We start from the raw sequence: 26,168 nt of genomic DNA, 5'->3' as shown, positions 1-26,168 counted from the left end.
ACTTTACCAAAAAGATGAAAGACCTATATAACGAAAACTCTAAAATCATAGAGAGAAGTTAAAGAAGATACCAATACACGGAGACACCTTCCATGATCATGGACTGGCAGAATTAATATCATAAAAATGGCTATCTTACTAAAAGTACTCTGCTGATTTGGTAGAAATCAAATTCTGAATATTATTCTTCACAGAAATAGAAAAGGCAATCCAAATATTCATAAGGACCCATAAAAGAGCACACTCAGAAAAAGCAACCTGAGCAACTAGAGCAATATAGACTTCAAATAATACTACAGAGACATAATGACAACAACCACCTCAACAAAACATTTTACTGATACAAAAACAGATTCAAAAACCAATGAAACACAGAAGATGTAAAAATCAAACCACATAATAACAGCTATCTCATTTTTTAAAAGGAGCCAAAAACATACACTGGAAAAAGACAAGCTATTCTGTACATAGAGCTGGAAACCCTAGAGACCCCTAACTAAGACCAGGATGAAGAGATCAGAAGAGATCAGGAATCAGAAAGCAGTGTGTTTTTTTCTGGACACTAGAAAGAAGAGATTGTCTTGTGTCTGTCTCCCAATTTCTGGTAGATAAGAGCTTCCAAATCCTTAGTATCTCTGCCTTGTAGATAAATCATTCCAGCCATTGCCTGCATCTTTCCCTCACTTTCTCTGTCTGTGTCCTTTTCTGCTCTTAAAGGACACTCTCCTTCTCTCTTGGACTAATAAAATCTGATTTATCTCAATCCTCATTTTATTTACATCTACTGAGAACCTATTTGCAAATAAGGTCATACATGTAGGTTCTAGGTAGGTGTGCATTTGGGACACTATAATCTACCCACTATGGCATGGGGTCAGAAGTCAGAGAGTATTTTTTGATGTTGTTTTATGAGTTTCTTGGATTTTATTGCTGTTGGAGAATCAAACTCAGAGCTTTGCACATGATAATCTGGCATTCTATCACTGAGATCCATTTCCAAACTTTAATAGTTCTTATCTATATAAAATTAATAGTAATATCCTCACTTCTCTTTCTGATTTTGGTCACTAATTTCTTCTCAGTAATTTATTTTTATTGGTTTGTTACTGGCCCTGGTCATCGTCTCTGAGCTTCTTTTGCTCAAGGCTAGTGCTCTTCCACTTGAGCCAAAGCACCACTTCCAGTTTTTTTCTGAGTAGTTTATTAGAGATAAGAGTCTTACAGATATTCCTGCTTGGGCTGGTTTTTAACCATAATCCTCAGATTTCAGCCTCCAGAGTAGTTAGGAATTACAGACATGAGCCACCAGCACCCAGCTTCTCAATATTTTTGTTACTCAATCTAGCTAAGTTTTTTTTTTAACTAGCAGCTACTCATTCTATTTAGTTTCTCTGTTGTTTCTCTTTTTGCTGTTTTTATTATTACATTGTTATTCTTCATTGTTTCCTTCACTCTGCTAAGTTTGGATTTACTTTGCACTCCTTTTCTAGCTCATTAAGGCATAAAATTAGGTTATTGATTTGAGATCTTTTAAACAAACAACCTTGAAAGCAGAGCACATAAGTTTTGGCATGTTATGTTTTCATTTTCATATATCTTAGTAATGTGTACTTTCTCTAGTGATTTCTTCTTTCCCCTGATGGTTGTATAAGAATGCACTGTTCAAATTTTAGAATTTTACAGTTTTCTCTCTGCTATTGATCTTTGTCTTCAATTCCATTGTAGTCAGAGAAAATGTTTTGTAAGATTGCAATGGTATTTAATTTCTGAAGACTTTAGATTTAGAAATGCCTTTTAAGCGTAAATTTAATGGTTTCTTTTTTGATTAAGCCCTCTGTGGTTGCTGTAAGAATTTTATTAGATTTCAGTGTTCTGAAAACTTGATTTTGTTAGTTTTTCTAGCTTAGAAATTTCAATTTGGTTCTCATGAACTTACTACAAAGCCTACTTACAGGTTATTGAGTGTTAAAGAATGAGAAATAAAATTATTTAACATGAAAACTCACTTGCATGTAATTTAATTATCTTTGAGTCCACAGAAAATACTTCAAGATCCTATGATATATTATAAGATCATGAATAGAAATATTACATCACTTAATAAAGGTATACATTGCAAAGTGTGGGTAATGTCCTGAGTGAGCCCAACAACACATTGGGAATTTACAATAATTAAATAATTCACTTGCACTAACTTGTTTGTGCTTTGCAAACCAAAAGTAAGTATGTCTATTTGCTTTAGTCATGTGATTTTCATACGAACAAGTACTATCTAGGTACACGTTCACTGGGTACATACAGGTTTATAGCTTTTACTTGTGTTTCTCCTTAGTTAATATTTTAAGAGGTTGTCTTATTTTTTTAATCAGATATTATCAGGTATTACTAATGTGAGAACCAATATAAAAATATTGGTCCAGATTGAGAAACCCTGAATATACTGGAGACTTCTAAGTAGACTGTTTTGCCATTCTTCTCCAGACTCTGTGTCTTTTTATCTTATGTTGCCATAGTGTGCTGCTCGGAGATGTATAATATACAAAAATCACAAAAAATGTGATTATGATAGCTTGCAAAGGGTGTGCAAGCTATCCTTGCTAAGGATATTCTATAATGTTTTGTGACATTTCATTCACCATAGCCCATTCTAGAAGGCTAGTGGAATATTATATAGAAGAAACTCACAACAAAATTAAAAATAGCTTGAGGCATCAGGGAGGAGGTAAGTCAAGTCGAAGAGGTAGACAGATGAAGACAGGAAGGATGAGAGAAGGCATTCAGAATATTCAATGAAAATTGAACTAGGAAAATTGAGTAGATGGGTGGGCATGGGGGAGATGTGGAGACAGATGACAGAGTGACATTTAGCAGGTGCATTGTACTCACAAACTAACATGTTGAACTCAAATCCCTTTAAACAATACATTTTAAATTTTTTATTTTATTGCAGAGGTGATGTACAGAGATGTACATTTCTTTTCAAAGTGTTACCCCTCCCTCGTTTTCTCCTGCTTTCCATCAAGATTAAAAAGAATCCCCCCCCAAAAAAACCATTAAAAATATAGGAGAGACTTTGTGCTTTTATAATAGAGGTTAAATTGCTAACATTAAAACTAGTAATGATTCAGCTGCTGACGTGGATGAAGAAATCACTAGCTATCTCACACACTGCTGCTGGAACTGTGAAATGATACAAAACTCTGGAACTCGCTTGGAAATTACTTATAAAAAACCAAACATAGGCTAACACTTATCCTAGAGAAATGAAAATTGTGCTCATGTAAAAATCTGCATATAGATATACCTTGTAGCTTTATTCATAATAGTCCAGTACTGGGAAGTACCTAGTTATCCTTCAGTAGGTGAATATTTGAACATACTATGCACATTCAAATAATACAGTACTACTCAAAAAGGGAGAGGAATAAACTTTTGCTACATAAAATAATCTAAATAAACCCAGGGCTAGTAGTGGCTCATACCTGTAAACCTAGATACTCAAGAGGCTGAGATCTGAGGATCATGGTTCAAAGTCAACCCGGGCAGGAAAGTAAGACTCTTATCTTCAATAAACTACTCAGAAAAAGACAGAAGTGGCACTGTGGCTCAAGTGGTCCAGCGCTATCCTTAAGCTAAAGTTACTCAGATACATTGCTCAGGCCCTGAGTTCAAGCCCCATGACTGGCAAAAAAGAAATCAGGATTAAAAATATATATATATATACACACATATATATAGTATAATTCCATTTATGCAAAATTCTTGAAATGACAAAAATATACAGATGAAAAATAGGCCAATGACTTCCAGGTGACCAAGAGGTCGAGATTAAACAAAAAAAGTTCTTTTATCTGATAGAACGGTTTTATATAGCAATAGCCATGATGATCATTTAAATATGTGCATGGGATAAAAGTGCACTGAGCTCCATATGACACATATAGATATATACAAATGAAGTCTTAAAAAGCATGGAAATAATAATGAAATAGTTGAAATAGTTTAAAATAATGCAATATTGCCAATTTCTCCATCTTGATATTGCTCTATAGCTGTGCAAGATTGCACTATGAAAGGACCAGAGTTAAGGTGTATATATATATATTATGTTACCATTTGTTCCACTTTTTGTGTCTAAATTAATTTTACACTTGGCATTTTAAAACAACCTTCTTTGTGGAAGCTTGCTTACAAAAAGTTCTTCAGTTCAAAAAGTTTTTTTAAAAAAAATTTAATTCAGACATGCTGTTGTGAAAGTTCAAAAGCTGTGATGTTTAAACATAAAAGCTTCAACTCTGGTCACTCACAATGTATTATCTTCTTCAAACACCCTTTATTGCACCAAGAAGAATGTCATTTCCAAAAGTACTAAGAGACCTACACTTAGCTTGAACAACATTGTTCTTTTAGATTACTGAAGCTGTTCAATTTTCTCTGTTGGTTGCTACTTTGAGGTGGCCGCTCTTCCTAAATGTCAGATTGAGAAAATTGAACTGGTTCCAACACAATTAAGGAAAGAAAAAAAAAGCAAAGCTTTGGAATTAATGCAATCAATAGCCTTTGACAGCAACATTAGAAAGTAACAATCAAATGCTAAGGTGTCTAAAACCGTTTTGTTCTTTTTATCCTTTGAATAGCAATGTGGTAAAGAGATCTGGAAATACACTACTAGAAAGGTTGATTCAAAAATGACCTTAAGACTTGACTTCGTTACTTAGTAAGTAGGTAAGTAATAATCAGAATTACTTATATGAGGTACATATTGTACCAAGTGATCAAGGTCACAAGAAACAAGACCCTTCAGACTGTCCAAGAGATCTCAGATCTGCAGTCCTGACTTTTAATAGGATGAGAAACAAAGCATCATTCAATACCAATGACAAACAAAGTAAAGTAAAATAAAATAGTCCACCATCAAAGAATGAAATCACTTAACCAGCTTGAGTGAAAATAGGGTGAGTCCTTGGAGAAAAGCATCTGAATTAGGAAAGAAATTGCAAAGCTAGGTGTGGCACAGATGTGGGTTGTAAGAAAATTTGTAAGCAATTCTGCTCACTTGCATCTAAAAGTTGGTTTTGTCAATGAAATACCAATCTAAAGAAGATGGTATGATGTCATTAATATGTCCTCAAAATAAAGTCACCAGAAAACCTCCCCTTTTCTTCCAAATTCTTCTTGTTTTTATTTTGTTGTAGGAGATTAAGTGTTATACCTTCTTTAAACACCTTTATGCAGGAATACTAATTACATTTGCTTGCCTTTTATTCAGAGTACTTAAATGCTGTAACTTTCTATTGTGGATAATACTCTATATTTGGCTTAGACCAACTACAAATTACTAGGTAAAGTACAAATCAGAAGGCTATTATTTTGACCTAAAAGTAGCTTGGACTAATGAATGAACAAACTGTGGAGAAGTAAATATAGGAAAATGTAAATTGTTTAATCTAGAAGTGGGAAATACTGCTGTTTACTATAAAGTGTTCAACATTTCTGTATGCTTGAAAATTCTCATAAATTTTGGAAAGAAAATGCAAAAACATTTCAAAGGATAAGTAGAAATTTCAGGACCTAAATAAAACATGGTGTCATTTTCTGAAGTAATTTACTAGGAATATTGTTTGTACGCTGTGTAAAATTACAGGAAAGTGTTACAGAAAGCAAAGTCTTGCATGAAATCAAGTTTGGTTTCAAGGTGAAAGATAGAATGTGAGGGACTGTCTATAGTATTTCCATGAGATGCTGGTGGAAGGAAGACCATCTGAATCAGCCTGGGAGGAAAACTATACCAGATCCTATTTGAAAAGTGACTAAAGCAAGAAAGAGGTTGGGGGATTGAGTCAAGTGGTAGAGGTCTTGTATCACAAATAGGAGGCTCTAAATTCAAGCTCCTGTTCTGCCAAAAACAAATGAACAAACAAAACTCCATGTCTTCGTATCTCCATATTCCATTCGTGTTTTATCAGCATCTGAATGTTCCTGTCTGTGGGATGTCACCTCAGGATCAAGGTCTGTCTGATAAAACAAAAGGTGTAAGTTAAGTTGGGGCTTGCTTAAAATTTGGAAGCACAAAATTGACATTTATTTAGTTACTGGGCTAAATCCTGAAAATTATATAAAATTAATGAAATAACTATGACAACATTTTTACATCTAGATGTGAAAAAGAACTTTCTGCATTGTTGTCTATTTTTGGTTATACCATTTTAAATATACTTAAGTATACTCTTTAAATATGACTTACTTTCAAAGTCAAATACAAGTTTTTAATAAGTCAGAAAAGCACTTTTTGTTTAAGAATTGATTAGAATCACCTCATTTCTTATTCATAGCAAAGAATGTTCATTGTTAACAAATTACTAAGTTTTCAGAATTACTGTAATAGTGCCTCCTTACACATGAATTTTCAGGACTGTACTGAAGATGGTGGCTTATTTATTCTACGGCTTCGGAGCAAGTCTGGATCTCAGAAATCCCAGACAAGATGATATTGATCCTTTCAAACAAGTTACATACAGAGGCAGGATTTCTGCCAACCTCCTTTAGAAATGGGGTCAAGTAACCAGTTGGAAACTTTTCTAAAGGTGTCACATTAAACTTTAATAATACCTACATTTTTATGGGGCTTTTAACTTTGCAAATTGCTTTCGCATGCGTTATTTCACTTCATGTTCAAGTCAATGAAATAAGAGTCTCTGTTTCCGGGGTAGAATTACAATGGCATAGATATCAAAATGTTGACAGGGACATTTCAAAAGAAATTATTATTGCCACCTTGCTGCGCACATTTAATAGGAAGTGACTCACTTCCAGATCAAGTACTAAGAAAGACTGAGAGCTGGGGGCCAGTGGCTGATAATTGCAATTCTAGCTCCTCAGGAGGCTGAGATTTGAGGAACCTGGTTCAAAGCCAGCTTGGGAAGATGAGATACTTTATTTACAATCAACCACAAAGAAGCTGAAATGGGCCTGTGGTTCAAGTGGTAGAGCATCAACCTTGAGCCAAAAATAAAAAAGCTAGAGGGCATCTTTCAAGTCCTGACTTGAATCCCTAGTCCTAGCAAAATACATACATGTAAAAATCTTTTTTAAAAATGTAAAGGATTCAAATTCAGCTAATACATTTAATCCTGTTCTCTATGTTTCCAAATTTATCATATCTGTTTTGCTTCCCTCCCTCCCACCCATCCTCCAAGTCCCCATGGGAGAGAGCTAATGCTTTATTCCTCCCCTTCATGCGTTTTTCTGAGGTTCTGTTTCTTTCTGGATGATCCACAGGTCAGTCCCACCCCTGGGTGCATCCGGGCTCTGATGAAGATGCTCTACTGTCCCTACTGTCGAGGCCTGCCCACCGTGAGACCCTGCAACAACTACTGTCTCAATGTCATGAAGGGCTGCCTGGCCAACCAGGCCGATCTGGACACCGAGTGGAACCTGTTCATAGGTAAGGAGCACAGTGGGGCATGCTGGTTGACTGTGTTCACCCAGCACAGCAGCCCGGGAGGATGGTTTATGGAGAGACTGGAAGTGCCGTTTTAGCAAACGAGATATAAATTTGCCTCTTTTCTTCTTTTCTATCTTGCAAAATACGAGTGACTTGAATATAGGGCACAGAACATCCTGGTAAGGATGCCTAACTGTCTAGATTCAAATTAGCAGAGATCTCTGATGAAGATGTAAGTAATGGACTGAAATTGCCCGGTGCCTGTCTGAGCAGAGACAAGTTAGGAAACAGTCTTGCAAAGCAAACAAAATCCACAAACAAAACAAGAGAAAGAAAGAAAACAGCCTCCTGCAATTTGCCATACTTCTTGTTTGTTGATTTGTTTATATTCCCTCAACAGCATCACAGTTTGGGTATCAACTCCTTTCTTAGATTTCTAAGGTCGAAATAACTCAGTCTTCTCACTAAAACTTGCAAATTTTCTATCTTTTTCTGGGGAAAAAGGCTCCAAGCACATAAACATAAAAGAGCCTGGAGTGTTCTGAGGTGGGAGAAAAGGCAATGGGAGAAAGCAAGGGAAAGGACTGTGAATCACGACTCTGTTCTTGGGTTACAAAATCATTCTGGAGGTTGGCTACCCAAAGATATTTCCCATATAGCTATCCAAGGATAAAAGGACGGCTTTTATAGGCAGGCTTCTCCCAGGAAAATACACAGGCCTTGAAAGAGTAAATGTGTTTTCTTCCCCTCTGTCAACTAGCCTTCAAATAAAAGTACTTTCAATTGCATTTGTTGCAATTACAGAGTGACAGGCTCTGAGGTGAAAATAGCAACAGTATTTGTCAGTGCTGGAGGCCTTGATCATTTATGCAAACCTCTCCATAGAGTGCAGGATGCAAGTCCAACAGCGCAGACTAGGGTGTGATCAGAAAAAGATCTGGGAGTGTGTTAGAATACAGAGAATCTAATGTGTTAGGTGTGGTAAAGTTATAGACTTTGGCAATGGAAGCCATTGGCTAACTTGGTATTTTGCTTCAGAAGGCCAGAGAAAATGTACTCATTACCTTGCTCATGTAACTGTAACCCCTCTGTACAGTATTTTCACAATAAAAAAACTTATTAAAAATAAAAAATAATAAAATTTAAATTTGCAATTTAATTTAAAAAAAGGAGAAAATATTGTTATAGCAGGTTGATTAAACTGGAGGCCATTTACAAAAATCTTGGAATCATTTCCATAAGAATAAATTGAAGAACATAAAAAGAAACAAAAGAACATGTTCTCTTCCCTTCCAATTGGGGTGGGGGGAACAAAAAATTATATATAATTTGTTTACATAGTCTTTGGTTACTTAATTGGAAAAATAAGAGTGCTTTTAAAAGGCTAATTGTTACTAAGATACACTTCTATCAAAAGTGACATGATTCTTTGCTGAGATTTTTCTTCTTTGCCAAAATGTTGGAGATAGGAAGAAAAAGGAAAAGTAAACTTGATCTTCTAGGATATAAGATTTAAGATAATTTTGGCAAGGACAAGGTTCTCAGATAATGGTAATAAAAAGGTAATCTTACTAAAATAATCTAAAGCAATTTGCATATTTTTGTTCTTTTCTTATTTTGTTGAGCAAGGAACTGGATTTTATTTTCGGCTTTTTATTGAAGAGATTGTACAAAGGGTTTTGAATGTCAATGCATCTTGACCAGTGGCCTGCCTTCTCCCTCAACGCTCCCAATTCACTCATTGTCTCAATTTATCCGGTTTCATTTTTACATATGTCCAGTGAACATTAAGATTTGCTTATTTTTAAACCAGATTTAACCTTATAGTATCCATTAGAGTCATCTAGATCATTTGTACTTTGTGGCTGAAATTGCCTACTTCCTAACCTGGTCTTTGGTTAGGCTGCTGTTTATTGATGAAATGGCCTTGCGATTCTGTTAGATAGAAGAGAACACAATTAAGACTGAGAATGTGGACTTTTTCATTTATTAGAGTCATAATGGCTTCTTGCTTGGCTTTTTCTCCTTGTCTTTATTGGCTCTTTTAACACAAAACCCCTCCAGTTTGAGCTAGCTGAATTTCTAGATGCAATCTGATACAAATTGAATGTCTGAGAAATAATTCAATTTAAAAATGGAAATATGAAATCTTCTTGTGTTGGTTGTACTGTAATGAAAAGTGGAACTGATAGGCTTATCTGAATGGATTTCAAATATTTTCCTCTGTTTTTAAATTAGCCTTAGTAGTCCTTGAGAACATTCTCCTGGTGTTCTTTCTCCTGGTTTAACTATAGTATTGAAACTTGGCTACCATTTTAGATTTGCAGAGCAAAGTATGTGTTCTGGCAATACTTGTCTGGGTGTGAAGTGTTAGTTCTCACATTTATTATATAAATTAGTCAACAGTGCCAACTCCATTTCCCATGGAGACACATCCAAGATGACAACATTACAATGTTCTTGAACAAAAACACTACTGTGAAAATTGATATTCACACACACACACACACAAAATCACAGTCAATAGCACCCTCTGGTTAGCAATGACAATTCATCACTCCCTGGTTCCCAATATCATTTTATCAAACCCTTCACTCCTGTTGCTACCAATTATATTGCCATCCCTGTCTAGGCATTATTATGGGAGGTTATGTCTCTTATGGATTTCTGTTTAATTGTTATGTTTTCATCTACACTGTTAGCAGTAGCATGTGTTGGTAGAGTCAAAAGTGGTGGCACATTGCCATGATCTTTACAATACCAGGAATCAACTGAAAGAGATGAGTAGCTACTTCGAATTCGGTTGGTATCTGAATCATCCCTAAAGAAAAGCAGTTCATGTAGAAGGTGAAATGTTTTAAGTGTTTAATTAAAATCTCGGGGGTTTTGAATACTCTTCCGAAGCTCCAGGGTCAGAGTACTCATATCATTTGTTTTTAATCTTAGAAACAAGTTCAGGATAGATTTCGTAGTCCTTCTCTAGCTCTACACCATGCACAGATTTTTACCAATTCCCTAGTGTAGGTAAAAGGAAGAATGCTATGCCTTATGTAAAAAGCATTTTTTAAGTTGCTATCCACTTAGGAGAAGATGCTGCTAGACCCACTGGAAAGTACTTAGAGAGCTTCAGGTCTGTTTTCTAGTCACCTGTGAGATTTCCTTGAACCACTTGCAAATAACCACTTGCAAATAAGTCGCATGAACCAATACACTATGAAGATCCTGAGCTAGGAAGAACCTGAAGGCGTATAAGAGGAGTTTTTAATCTGTTCTCAATATTGAAAACTATGAAATTGGAGGGGAAAAAATCCTAATTTGAGACAGTTTAGTTAGCCACATCCCTCAGGTGTTTCTATGAATGCACATCAAATATCTGTGAGGGTGAGTCCAAATCAAAATGTTTTTCTTGGAAAATAAAATGTTTACATTAATTTAAAATTTTTCCTGGAGGGAAGCAGCTTGTGTGCAGAGCACATTTTAGTAGCATCCTGTGGTTATTTTGGCCCTTGATACAGATACTTTACAGATAAGAACTGTTCTGTTTGACAAGAGGCCATGTTGCACATTCCACCTAGCTCGTGAGCACAAAAGTCAAAGCTGAAGTTGCATTTATATGACGATAATAAATCTTGCATCTATTTTAAAATTGAGGATGTGTGGGACAACCTCCTCCAAACATCTGGTACCTTCTATGGTTTTATGGACTATGAAAACCAGAGACAATTGTTAAAAAAGAAGGTACTAGTGTGGGAAGGGAGGGCTGGTATGACAAAAGACAGAGATTTTGTTTCATTCTGTACTATTTTTATTACTAAAATGTTACCGGATGTTTCTCATGGCAAGTATAAATGTAAGATCTTAAAGTGTTTTCCCCCATTATGTAGCTTAAAATTAGTAAGACCCTAATAATTACAGCATATTAATTCAACTTACTGTGAACGTTCACTTTTGCCCTGCATTTAATTATAATGTAGATAATTAATAAATGTTGATAAAATATTAGGTGAAAGGAACTCAGGGTTCCAGGTATCCTCTCAGTAGTGAGATTTTACCCAGTCTAAAGGTTCAAGACAGAGTCTACGATCAATAAGTGTAGAACAAAGTGCTAAATATAGTTGTACCAAATTAGCATTGTCAAAGCCAACTGATGATTAATAGCCACAACATACATGACTGTTATAACCTCTGGAATTTACAAATCCCCATGACAGTTTCAGTAGATCTAGTATGATCTGTGGTTCTTAAAATGCTTGGTTGTTTTTATTTTTGACTTCTTTTTTCTATAGTCAGACCTCTGTATCACCACCAACACTGGCATGAACTGATAGGTTTGGAGAATTTTGTATTATGTCATCAAGAAAAAGTTGAGTTCCCTGACCCAAAGATGCCCTCCAGTGAAGGAGAAAAGAAAAGCAATCATAAATATTGTAATATTTTGTTTTTTTAGTTTGGACACTGAAAGACTAGACAAACTAATCGTATCACTTTCTGGGCTTTGTTCTTTTCAAACTGAGCAATTATAAAGTTTCAAGCGGGCTCCAAAATAAAGAAACTGTTATGAGACTCTCAAACATGATGGTACCCATTCAAAGGGATACTGCATCTATGACAGGCTGAGAGACCTTGTGATGTATCTCATCTATTGTTTTGTCAATTTATTTGTTAACCCACACACATTTATTTAAGGCCCACCATGTGCCTGGCTGTTGTTTAAGTATATTGACAGACAAGAGGACCTAGAAGGTTGAGAAAAACAACATGAAATGTGTGCTCTTTAAGTGGAATAAATGGAAAAACTAGACAGAATAGTGAAACAAAATGTAAAAAAGCTCTTCTATTTTACTTTGTAGATCAGATCTACTGTTTTAATGGAAGTCTGAGTAATTCAGTAATTTAAAAACTGCATGTCCCTGTTGCTAATGGACTCTTTGAGAGCAGAGATGGCAGAAACAAATCAGATAATGAGCCTAGTTCTTCCATGGTGACAGCTACTATCAAGTTGAAAATTAGAGTCAGCTGCAAAGAAGCTGTTAGGTTCGCGACGAACTGATGCCATTTATAAATGGCAACACTGGTGCACAAATGACTTTGTGACTGTAGATAAAATCTACTTAAATTAGTAGATTCAATTACGAGATTAACTTTATTTGAAATTAGTAGATTAAATGTATTTGAAATGAATAGGTTAAATTTATATTGTATATAGCAAATAAACTAGGCTTCCTTTTAGTAAAGTTAAAAGAAGACATGATGCTCCATTTCAGAAGAATATACCATAAGCATAAACTATTTCAGACATTTGTATACAGTGTCACCTTTTAAAGATTTTTCTCAAGCGTGAAATTTATAATATAAATCTGAGAAGAATTTTTTCTAGTTACAAAGAATTCCATAGTAGGAAAGATACACCTTTAGCTGATAGATCTGAAATCCCATATTGTAGAAACTTCTAGACACTATGCATAAAAAGTTTCTAGCCAGGCATCAGTGGCACATACCTTTTATAATCCTAGCTATGAAGGAGGCCAAGATTTACAAATTACAGTTCAAAGCCATCCTGAGCAGGAGTCCCTGAGACTTTTGTTTTTTCAATTTTTAATTGTTATTGTCAAGGTGACGTACAAAGGAGTTGTAGTTACATACGTTAGGTAATGAGTACATTTCTTTTTTTTAAAACAATGTCACCTCATCCCTCATTTTCTCCCAGTTTCTTCCTCTTGACCCCCCAACCCCACAAGTTGTATAGTTCATTTTCAACATAGTATCACTGCTACATTTTCCCACTCTTTGTTCCACTGTTTCTGTGTTCCCCCTTACTCACCCACAAACAGATAAACTTACATACAATATAAAAAGTACAGAAATCAAAAACAGTGACAAAGGAGAAAAGAAGAACAGGAAGCAAAATAACATAAAAACTCTTCTTTCCATTTCTTGGAGTTCTTTTCAGTAAACATCATTTTATATGCTCATATTGAACCCTTGTGATCCACTCCTAAGAATATACTCCTTGGTCTCACTGTGAGAATGTCTAGAGTACTGTATAATTTATCATGTCCAAGTGTATTTTTATTGTCTTTTGCTATCCAGTGTGTTTTCTTGAAGATTTATAGGCACTTTCTAGTTACAACAAATGAGGGAAACCATGCAGCCTATATTTCTTTGGTTCTGGCTTATTTCACTTAATATAATATTTTTCCAACTCTTTCCATTTCTTTACAAATAGCACAATGTTATTCTTAGAATTCCATTGTGTATATATACCACATTTTCTTGGTCCATTCATCTGCTGAGGAACATCTGGGTTGCTGAGATTCTTATTTCCAATTAACTATCAAAAGAGCCAGAAGTGAAGCTGTGACTCAAATTGTAGAGCACTAACCTTGAGCAAAAAGTAATATCAGGGAAAGTGCCAGGACCACAAGGCTGTGCACTGGTAGCTTACACCTATAATCCCAGCTATTCAGGATGCTGAGAACTGAGGATTGTGGTTTGAAGCCAGTCTGGGCAGGAAAGCCCATGACTCTCTTATTTCCCATTAACCACAAGAAAACTGGATGTGGACCTGTGGCTCAAAGTGGTAGAGCACTAGCCTTGAGCAGAGATCACAGGGAAAGCACCCAGGCCCTGAGTTCAAGCCCCATAACCAAACATACATACATACATACATACATACATACATACATACATACATACATACATACATACATACATACATATATCCTTTAAGCCACAGAAGAAGAATAGCTTCAGAACTGTCTTTAGCAAACAGCTTTCAGAGCTTCTCTTTTAATCAATTTTATGTAAGGATATTCAATAATATCATCCAGAAATGCAACTTTTAAATTTAGAAACAAATGCCAAAGCAATTACCCTAAAATCTCATGGTACTGTTAGTAAGAGAACATGATTTTCCCCCCTCATACATTTCTAAAACCATCAAGATTTTTTCCTAGGAAAAAACCCCTGCAAACATTGTTTTCTATCTGTTGAAATCTAATACTATCCCACACTATATAGTTTGGTTCAATACTTCTCATTTTTATGGGCATTTATTATATCTTATGTTCTCTATACTTTTGGCAGCATACATAAGCAATACTAACTACTACTTTAAAAAAAAACATAGTTGTCTGATACTCACCAGCATTTTATTAGATGTTTTTGTTTTCAATTACCTAGGTCACCAAATGGTTTACTTAGGGGCTTCGAATATTCAAAAATGTTTTTATGTGGGGCTGGGAAGGTGGCTCAGAGGTAGAGCGCTTGCCTTGCATGCACGAGGCCCTGTGTTCGATTCCTCAGCACCACAGAAACAGAAAAAAAAAGGCAGAAGTGGTGCTGTGGCTCAAGTGGTAGAGCGCTAACCTTGAGCTGAAGAGCTGAGGGACAGCACCCAGGCCCAGAGTTCAGGCCCATGACCGGACCCCCAAAAAAAAATGTTTTTATGTATTGCAATAAGGTTAGTGCTTTAAGAATGGAATAATATGCAGAGCTCTTCAGCAAATACAGAAGAGGCAAGTATTTCTTAACCTGTGACCACCTACTAATGTTGCTCTGAAGGCCACAACTTAGGGAATACATATTCCCTGCAATTTCTATTTTGCATCAAGCAATTTTCCAGTGGCTCAAACCAAGCAAAGTAAAATCAAATCTGCAATTACTTGATGTAATAGGTAGTCATTCCAAGATGTGTGTGTATACATGTTTCCTTTATTTCCACCAACTCCTATTCATTCATCTATTTTCAGTTATTACATATCCACCTTTTATACCATTTTACATTATAATTGTATAATTGCCTATTTTCTAATTATTACATATTTAATCGTATATTTCCAAGACTGGATTCATGGTACAATATAAGATGATACCAAGGAATGGCTTTTAAAAAAGGCATACCTATTTTTGCAACTATAGAATTCATTAGGACAGACTGTTCATTTGCAATAGGAGATTAACTAAAATACCCCCATGCCTGATAAAGCTCTTCAGTTTCTTTGAAAACAACAACAGAAATATTTGTTTGCAAAGAGAAAGCAGAAAACACAAACATCTTCAAATTTACCAGAGATTTGAGTCTGTATTTTTTGTGTGTACATGTGCATACCACCCAAACATTTATTTTTTAATGGGTCTCTATTTGATAATCCTTAATTTTGGTATTAAGTTAAACCTGGATTTTAATATCTTCTCTAGACAACTAGTTTCATTACCTAATTATATCAAAAAGTACTTCATTTTAGTCATTAGTATTTGATCTTTAGCAACAGGTTATCTTTCACATTGTCATTTCTCTGAAGTTCAAACTATAAAACAAGTGTCTGGCTTTGGGCATGTTGAAAGAAAAATAAAGTACTTGATTCTTTACAAGGAAATTAAATAGATTCCAAAATGCCCGGAAATCCAGGCAAAAATCAAATACAATACACATTAGCCCAATAGTATCCTTAGCAATTTCAATTTCAGGAGATAATAGGACCATGTGGTAGAAGAAATTGTATTGTAGAAACCAGAAAATAAGAAATAGAACTAAGTGAATTGTTAGAGAAAACATTAAGCCACATAGCTATTTACAAATAGAAACTTATAACAAGTCCATGGCCATCATAGCTACAGCGTCCTTCATGTGGTGACCAATTTAATAAAATAAAGAAGAGGAAACCTCCCGAGACATTCATTTCACTTTAAAAATTCTGATTATAAGCTAAAGAGAGTGAGGGAAAATAAAGCCCAAATAATGTATCCTTATATGATATTGCAGTGCTTTCAGAGAGCTATATTAATGTATTAAATGATGGTAGTTGGACATCATCTCCTACAAGCATAATATTTACACACAGATGTTTTTCCAGTTGCTGGAAAATCTCTTTTGATTTATGATGATCTCAGGAGTAAAACTAGTGATCATATCTCCACATTGGAATCAGTTTTGGAATGAGGTTTCATTTTCATTCCTCAGGCTCATTTCTTTAGCAATTATGAAAGAGATTTTTTACAAGTAATATCCCTTTGGTCTTTTTTTGTGTTGTGACTTATTTATTATAAACTTTCCTGCAAGGTACCCCAAGGTAAAAAACCAGGCTGAAAGATGTGGACTCAGATAATTATTCTGATGGTCAAGGAATGTGTTTTTTTTTGGGGGGGGGGTCTGGTCGTGGGGCCTGAACTCTGGGCCTGGGCGCTGTCCCTCAGCTCTTCAGCTCAAGGCTAGCACTTTACCACTTGAGCCACAGCGCCACTTCCAGCTTTTTTTTTTTTCTGCTTATGTGGTGCTGAGGAAGTGAACCCAGGGCCTCAAGCATACAAGGCAAGCACTCTACCACTGAGCCACCTTCCCAGCTCCCAAGGAATGTTTTTATTGCTTACATTTCATGCTGTGTCTCAGTATCTGAATATATCTGATTCTCTTTAAAACATATGTATTAGATCCCTTTCTTCATGATTATGGACCAGACGTGTATATGGTAGATGCAAGAGAACATTGACATGTATATAGTACATTGAACGTGTATATGGTAGACACAAAAGAACCTGATGTGAACCTAAAAAAAATTGATTTTCAAAGAGTATATGGTATATTCAACATGTATTTGATAGACACAAGAGAACCTGTTGTGAATCTCAAGAAAAAAACTGATTTCAAAGAGATCGATGAGGTATATTCTTACAATGTAAATTTGGCAAAGTTAAAAAAAAAAAAACTTCAGATCCTTGAGTTTCTGCATGGGTTTAAGTCCTGATACCACTATTTATCATCTGGGTAATTTTAGGAGCATTATTTCACTTATATCTCCCTTTTATCTTCAACAAATTGGAGATCATAGCCTCTTAGTATTGTGAGGATTAAACAATAAAGTACATATAAATCACCAAAGGATGAGACATGTCCATAGAGCTAGCAACGAGGGCAGGATGTTGTGGCGTGATCTGGTGACTCACCTGGGAAAGTTGGAATGGAAAAACAGAAAGCAGGAAACGGGAAAGAAAACATCAGGAGGTAGACACATGTCAAGTAAAGCGAAAAACCAAGGCAAGCCAAATGCCAAGGGAAAGTGGTCTGATGGTAGTGGGTTGTGAAGGGGCAGGAAAAGAGTGCATGTCATCATGCAAGTTCTTCTCACCCGTGTCTCTTGGTTCCCCCAGAGATGATCATAGTAAGCACTTGATGGCCAGAATAGGAGAACTTTGCTAGAATGGTAAGAATAACCAAAGTAGACTCCAGAACATTTGGCACCTTTGAAAAGCCTGCCGAGCTTAAATTTGCATAGTTGCTGATGTGTCCTTTGGAAGGAAGATCGATCAGGTTTGGACTATGGGATTTGAAAAGTCAGGCTAAATACTTGACTTCCTTTTTATCTTACAGGCAATGACAAGCCACAAGGCTGTTTAAAAAAAAAAAAACAAGGAATGACATAATCTCAGTAGTAATCTGGCAGTTAAGTGAAGGATGGATTACAGGTAGAGTATTGCCAGTGAGAAAAGTATTGCCAGCAAGACCAGATAGGCCATCAAGGCATGGCCTCAAAGAGAGGAAGACAACATCATGGGAGAATTGCACGTAAATATTTATAGGACTCAATGTGTAGACAGAGGTGACTACAGGTGAAGGCTAAGAAAGAAATGCATCAGATGTGACAGAGATAAGCCCTGGAGAGAAGGATGGTGCTGTCAGCAAATATAGAAGCTAGTTCAGAGAAGAGTAGAGACAGATTTCTGTAATCACTTTAGGGCCTGTTGAGTTTGAGAAGCAGTAGGAACCAAACATGGAAATGTCCAATGAGAGAAAATTCATATTTTACGTCCCTGGAAGAGGAGGCAAAATGCCAGAAATACTGGAGGAGTTCCATGGCTCAAGGGGCTCTGGGGCCAACTTCCACAATCATCTTGATAGATTATACCCAGGGTTCTCTCTCCTGACTTTACACGGGTGCCTCCTTATTCCTTTCTTGGGAAGTAGTGCTTCACCCATAGGTTTTTAAACACTGAACAGCCTGCTCACTAATGCATACTTCCCAAATTAGCCTGTATCTGTATTCCTCAGCCCCTCTAATCATGTGCAGATACAATGTATAAATGTATATATATATATACATACATACATATATATATATATATATATATATATATATATATGCACCATGAGAGTCAACAAAAGCCTGATTGCTTCTACCCTAAATGTTTTTGTTTTTGTTTTTGTTTCAGACTGATCAGGGATACTCTTACTTATCATGTCCAGTGACAATATATGATTGCAGTTAATTCAAGAGGAAATTCACTTCCTCTTGGTTTTGACTTTTTCCATGCCTGGAATCTAGTGTTACTTTGCTTATTTCTGGCTGTCTCCAAATTCTGAATTTCAAGATGAGGCATGAAATCTGTTCATGGAAACAAACAAACAAACAAAAAACCCTAAGGGCATTCATTTCTTTCAATGGGAAGAATGGCCTGGTTCAGCAAGCAGCCTCTGACATTTCAAGTCCTGGTGGTACAATTGTCACCAATGAAAACTCAACAGGCAAACAGCAATACACCCTGTCCATTGATTTCTGGATTCTGAGCCCCCTCCTCCCACCAAAGAACAAGAGAAATGTGCATGATACAGCTTTTGCAATGCCACATTCCAAGGAGAGTGAGCTACTCTTTTGTTTTGGTTTTTGAATTTCATATGGCCAGGCTCCTGATTTAAGAATGCCCTAGAGTATAAATTATTTCTCCAAACCTCGGTTGTGACTTTTGTCAAGTGCCTTCTGCTTAGCCCATTAAAGGTGAAAACCATGAAATATTATTTGATCTGTAACCCAAGAAAAAGGCCTAAAACCACCTGTCCCTCTTTGGGAAGCTGCCAAAACAAAGTAAGAGGAAAGGTCGAGCCTGAACAGTAATTTGAGGTTGCAACATCTGGCTGAGATCAGACGTTGAGCCGATGGGCTCTGTTGTCTTCTCATCTCTTCGTGAAGATTTACATGTTTTGTTTTTTTTTCTTAACACACATGGGAGTTTGGGGTTTTGTTATCAAAATTTCAAACCATTTAACAGCAGGCAACATTAAGAAAATATGACAATAAATTTTGTTGAATAATGATTATATTTCCTTTGAATTCTGTTTGGAGAACTTAATTTTAGGATATACTTAATGTACTTGTGGAATTAGCATATATTGTAATGCATTTTTCCTACATTTCTCTAGATTTAATTCTGCTGGAGCATACATTGATGCTTAGCCATTTTAGTCTGATCCCTGGACATCTGATTGCCTGTGTTCAATAGGTATTTGTCCCATCAGCCTTTAATGTGTAAGATAAAAATACTTTAAGTTAGAGTTCCATTCAGACACCTTATGTTTAATATCTGGACACCTTAACTATTGATATTTGGAGGTGCAGATTGATAAATTTAGCTTCTTTAGACAACAAACAAAAGTCTAATTAATTTCACAATTGATCCTTAATTTCTTTTGCCAACAGAGAAAAAACAAAACAAAAACAAAAGCCACAACAAAACAATCAGCTATGGTACTAGCAGGAGAGCAGGCTTCTTGGGATATTTCATGGTAGAAGCTTTCTATTTACTTACCCAGGCAAACACAATGATCTGTACTGATTGAGTAAGCAGGGACACTAACATAAAATTATTGCCTTCAAACAGGCAGGAATGATTTTTATTTTTTTAACTTTGCAGGTTGACTTTTTATTGGATGCCTATGAGCTACAAGATTATATAGCACACAGGATATTTTTATGCTTTCAGAAATAGGAATGAGTCTTCATTACTATGACATTTTGTTTCTCAATTTCATTTAGAAATCCTAGCATCCCTCTGAACATATGTGATCTTCTTTGATGATTATTTTCAAAGGTACTTTTAACCAACCTCACTTCTGCATGAATAAAATTCCAAATTTGAAATTTCTTACTTAACAAAGGTTTAATATATACACATGAAGTTTAACAGACAGGCTTTGTAGTCCAAGAAGTATGTTAAAAAAGTAACCTTATAAATGGTCATCTCCTAACTTTGATGTACCTGAAATTGCGGTTTTTGAAATATTTTTCAACTTATAAGAAAGTTGCTAAAAGATAGAGTTCACACATATGTATCATTCACCTTATTTAATATTAATATCATATGCATGTAGCCATACTATAATAGACAACTCCAGTTCCAGCCCTAGCATTGTACATGAATTAGCCTTGACATGATACTATGAACAATAAACCTTATTCTGCTAGTTAGTTTGTTGTCTATCATGGTTTTATCATGTACCAGGACTTATTATGCAGTTCCATGTCAGGTCTTTTTGGGTTCATCCATAGCTGTGACAGGTTTTCACATTTCTTGTCCTCTATGACCTTGAAGTTTGAATGAACTCTGGTCATTATTTGGAATATTCTCATTTTATATCACCTCTGACCTTCCTTAGTATCTGCTAAATATCTTCATTGCAAAGTTACTACTTATTTTCCCTACTTGTTTCATTTCTTAAGGGGCTGTTATGGTTTGAATATGTTCCATAAAGTTCACATGTTGGAAACATATGTTCCATAAAGTTCATGTGTTGCCAACAGTGATTGGAGGCGGGACCTAATGGCTGGTGTTTAGGTTCAGTGAGTGAGCCTCATGCCTGGGGAATATCATTAGCTGAGGAATGAATCTGCTACAGAGGGGAGTTCAGTATCTTCTCTTCTGTCACTCATTCTTTTGCCATGGTGATGCTCCCTCTACAGTGTTATGACAGAATGGAGCCCCACCCTAGACCTGGCCCTTCCATTTAGGATCTCTTCAACTCCCAAAACATAAGCCAATTATACTTGAGCTCTTTAGAAATTCCCCAATTTGGAGCCATCTGTATAGTAGCACACAACAGCCCAAGACAGGAAAACACTGAACATCCAGGCTAACCCTCCATTTCCCCTCATCTTTGGCCAAGATACTGGTTAGCATCCATAAGAGTTGCTCATCTTTGGTAGTTGTTAATGTAGTATTTGTATCATGGTAATTTTACACTTCTCGGAGTAGATTCCTAGAAGGATGATAGCTAAGTAAAAAAAATGTGTAACTAAACAAGGAATGCATACCTGTAAGCCCAGAACTCAATGGAAGGCAGACAAAGGAGGATTGCATGTTTGAGGCCACCCTGGTTGCACAGTAAGACCCTATTTCAAGATAACTGTAGATGTGGTATTGTTCAGTATAACAAATCAGCTGGAAGCTGATGCCAGTTGGTATTCTCAGTAGCCACATGTAAGGTTCTTTATTTCTTTTAGTTATTGTTTTATTCATACAAATATAAATGTGTGTGTGTGTGTGTGTGCGCGCGCGCGCACGTGCACGTGCCTGTGTATCCCTGTCCTAGGGCTCAAACTCAGGGCCTGAGCATCATCCCTCAGCTTTTCTGCTCAAGACTAGTATTCTACCACTTGAACCACACTCTACTTCAAGCTTTTGGTGTAGTTAGTTGGAGATAAGAGTCCCAGGGACTTTCCTGCCCAGGCTGGTTTCAAACCATGATCCTCAGATCTCAGACTCTTGAATAGGTAGGATTATAGGCATGAGCCACCAGTACCCTGCTTCCTTGTTATGTTTTAACATGAACAATTAGGAGATCTCCCCCCATTCCTCATGAGAATCAAATGAAGACATTTTAAAGCTAAAACATTTTTACTAAGAAAATTTAGAAGGGTGCATGCTAATTTATAAATAGTCATTTGGATAATATGGTTGTGAATGGTAGGACATATTTTCATTGTTTCCTAAATTCTTGTAGTGTATCTGGATTTCATCACAAATCTTTTCCTGTCATGGAATCCTGAGAAACAAGTATGAACATATGAAGAAGACTGTAATTACAGCAATTATGGAAAAGTAATTTACTGATCATATAAATTGAGCAGATTTTAAGTAGAGTAGACAGACCATAAAAAGCTAGCAGGATACCAAAAATAAATATTTGGGGAGTGAGGAAATTACTTGTTAAATGCACATACCAAATGTAAATGTTTAGCTAACATTTGTGTAATTTAGCTTTTTTGTACTTAGAAACATAATTTGTAATTTATAAAGATCAAATTGGCACTAAGAGATTCGAATGTTTGCAGATATCATTTTTGTTCTTGTCCATCTGGTAGTTCAAAATGCTTACCCTAACTACCTATGTTTGGTGATAATTTGGCTAAAATGAAGCAGGCAATTATAACTGGCAGGAATATCTCCAAATTTAGAAATAACTACAGCCCATTAGAAAATGAACTTTGTGAATAAAGTAAAAATATTTAAAACAGGTAGAGAACTAGAAAGAAAGGAAAAAAAGACATAGTCTTTCTCTAGGAAAACCTAATTCATGACCTCTACTTGACTACCTTTTAGTTGTGTAGAAATCCTAAGCCTCTAAGGATCATGAGTTTTCCAGGAAAATAGCTCTATGTTGAGTGTATTTTCTTGGCAGAACATACCACCATACCCACAGCATGTCAAGCAAGGAACCTCATCTGCTGGCTCTGTACCTTTCAGAATAGGATATCAGTAGCATCCATTAATGACACTCATTAAAATAAGTTCTTTTAATGTATTATTTTTATATAATCATCCATACTGTCCAAAAGATCAGGGCAATTATTATACCCATTTTACAGAGAAAAGTGAGGCTTAGTGGGGCCAAATTCAGTTACCAATCTATGCTATACGATATACAATACACCAGGTTTGCCTGGCATGAGGAGTGTGTGTTATCACCTATAGCCTATACCACACACACACACACACACACACACACACACACACACACACACACACACACACACACACACACACACACATCTACCTTCCACCCAGAGAACCGCCAAAAAAATAGCTCTGTTATGAACCTGAAAGCAGATTTCCACATACCCTAAATGCACCTTTTCTTGCTTTTTGACATTATATATATATATATATATATATATATATATATAAACATTAGAGTACATAGGCCACTTACTCTGTCAAGTTGATTCTATGATGTTTCTTAGAATTACAGCACCTAGACCTGAGTCACATTGTTTTGAATGTTTGTACTCGAATTGCTTTTACAAAATTATACTCTGGAGTGCTATCTGCCATCAATAGTAAGGGGTGTTGGAAGAACAATTGTGGCTGATCTCACTACTGGACTTGAGTTAATATACCCCAAATAAAGCTTCCACTCCACCTCACAACATCTTCTGTAAAAGACTCAAAACAGAGTCGGGAAAAGTAATTCTCAAGTCACTGGTTTGCTTTAATCTAGGGACAATGCAACTGTCATAAACAATCATTTGCCCCTTGTTGCTTTGACCCACGCTACAGCAGTTGTAGCCACCATCTTTTCTTACAACAGGACTTTTTTTTTATTATTGTATCTTATCCTGGAAGTTAGTTCATTTTTTTTCCACTTTCCCTGATTTCTTTTTTATTTCCATTATTTTCCTTTGTTTTTCTTTGTTTCCTTTTCTTTTCTTTTTTTTTTGTCGGTCATGGGGCTTGAATTCTGGGCCTGGGCGCTGTCCCTCAGCTCTTCAGCTCAAGGCTAGTGCTCTACCACTTGAGCCACAGCCACACTTTTGGCTTTTTCTGTTTATGTGGTACTGAGGAATCAAACCCAGGGCCTCATACCTGTGAGGCAAGCACTCTACCACTGAGCCACCCTCCCAGCCTAGTTTTAATTTCTATAGACTAGTTTTACAGTCCGGTTTACAGTGACGTTGAATTTAAACAGACCTACACTGTGCACTCTAGAGCAAGACACTTAAGATTTCTGAATCTTACCTCATTATTTATTTATAAGCCACCTGCCTCTTTTAATTATCATAACTAAAAGCAGTAAATTTTAAATGTTTGAGACAAGTTTGCAATAAGCATGACTATGACTAGCCACTACTAAGAATATGAAGACTGTACTTCTTAGAAATAAGTTTAATGATGGGGGGGGGACTTAATTTGAAGGATTCTGATTATATTATCATTGATTTCTCTCAATATTTACTTAAGACATTTTTAGACCTATTTAAGTAGTCTTAATGGTTGCAAATTGTAATGAAAAGGCCAAGTAATCATTTCCATTTTTGAGTATCAAATAGGTTCACCATAGGAAGATAGGAAGATAGTATTGTTTGGATATCATTAAAGGAAATAAAATGAACCAACATCACAAGAAACTGCTAAACCCTACAAATAGACAAATGACGAATGAGTGATTAAATATCAATCAAATATTGGAAGACACTGTTCTTCCTAGAGTGACATAATGGAATAAAGTGAGATCTTAGCCTGAATGAAAGCCAATCTGTTGAACATAACAAGAGAATAAATCACAGGTCTCACAATTGACAATGATGGTATTATTCTTTCTACCTTCTTTCTCAGGAAGGGACAAGAAATTGGCTAAGTATTCTCTGACTTTGTTTTGCCTACCAAAGCCAAGAAGTAAGGAAGAAGAAAATTATGTAAATATTCCAAGGATCTTAATGATCCAGGTTTAGAAAATAATACACAATAATTATAGGGATATGAGGGATTGAGATATTTTTACTTAAACTTGAGAATATAACTGGGCCCAAGCCAATAGTGTAGCTATAAATACTCATTATAATAAAGAAAACTGTTTTTCAAGGTGTAGATGGTCTTTGCCAAACAGATTTAATTAGGTTTCTTGAAAGGATTTTTAAATTAAGATACCAGATGCCAGGAAAATATCAACCCTGCACATTTATATCATGTTTTGTTTACCAACATTTCTTCATTGAATTTTCAACAAGTCTAGACACACACCAAGCCTCCAACTTCTGGTGTTTGCCCAACTCACACAACATCTGAGTCCAAATCCATAGTTGGTAGATAATCCTCACATTTAGTCAAAGCATTTTTAAAATATTTATTTCACAGATTGGTTTCCAATAAAATGGGAGCTAATACTTCTGAGAAATATCTCAAATATTTTCCTCTAATAAAAGTGGCAAATTAAGAAAAAAAAAATGTTAGCCTAGCCCAGGAAGAAATGGTAATATTCATTCAAGTCATTGTAAGAAGAGAAGAAACTTATGAAAGTCATGAAGGCTCTGAGAAAACATGGTGACCGTGGGGCCTTTTCTCTCCTTGAGAGGTAGAATTACAGAATGCCTCAAGTAGACAATCTGTGCTGTGTACAAAAACCAAGTAACTATAAACGTATGTTTGCTGTCTTCAGAAGAGCTATAGAACGAAATGGCAATGTCAAAGACAGCAATGGATTAAGGATTCGCATTTTTTTCATAGCACTATTGGCATGGAAATTATAAATTGGGTTCAATTAAATCAGTGTTGAGTCACAGAAGAAAAGCCTGACTTGGGAAGTGGCGCTGTAGCTCAAGTGGTAGAGTGGTCGCCTTGAGCTGAAGAGCTGAGGGACAACGCCCAGGCCCAGAGTTCAAGCCCCACGACCGACAAAAAAAAAAAAAAAAAAAAAGCCTGACTTGCAAGTAACTAAGAAGAAAAGGAAGTGAGTTGAGGATGAGGAATGAGTGCCCTTGCATTATTTTGTTCCAAGGATTATTTATCATACGTTTCTCAGCTTTTTTGGAGAGGACTAGTCTTTTCTTCCTTGGGTGGTGGGTTACGAAGGTTTTATTTGTTTGTCTGTTTGTGTTGAGACAAGATCTATATAGCCAACCTATCCATGAATTCACAATCTTCCTGTTTCAATTTCCCCAAAGTACTGAGATTACAAGTATAA

At 35.9% G+C, this 26,168-nt stretch overlaps 1 protein-coding gene across 2 annotated transcripts in view; it reads left to right on the top strand.

Annotated features, from left to right (window-relative positions):
- Nucleotides 1–26,168, top strand: part of Gpc6 (glypican 6) — a 985,788-nt gene that overhangs the window by 644,811 nt on the left and 314,809 nt on the right. For both annotated transcript variants that reach the window (XM_070002744.1, XM_070002743.1), the window contains exon 4: nucleotides 7,279–7,444. In XM_070002744.1, coding sequence (XP_069858845.1) covers nucleotides 7,279–7,444 — 166 coding nt within the window. The remainder of the gene's footprint in view (nucleotides 1–7,278; nucleotides 7,445–26,168) is intronic.

This window comes from Dipodomys merriami, unplaced genomic scaffold, assembly GCF_024711535.1.
Source record: "Dipodomys merriami isolate MVZ:Mamm:240054 unplaced genomic scaffold, mDipMer1.0.p SCAF_6, whole genome shotgun sequence".
NCBI lineage: Eukaryota > Metazoa > Chordata > Mammalia > Rodentia > Heteromyidae > Dipodomys > Dipodomys merriami.
This window is presented reverse-complemented; position numbering and strand designations above follow the sequence as displayed.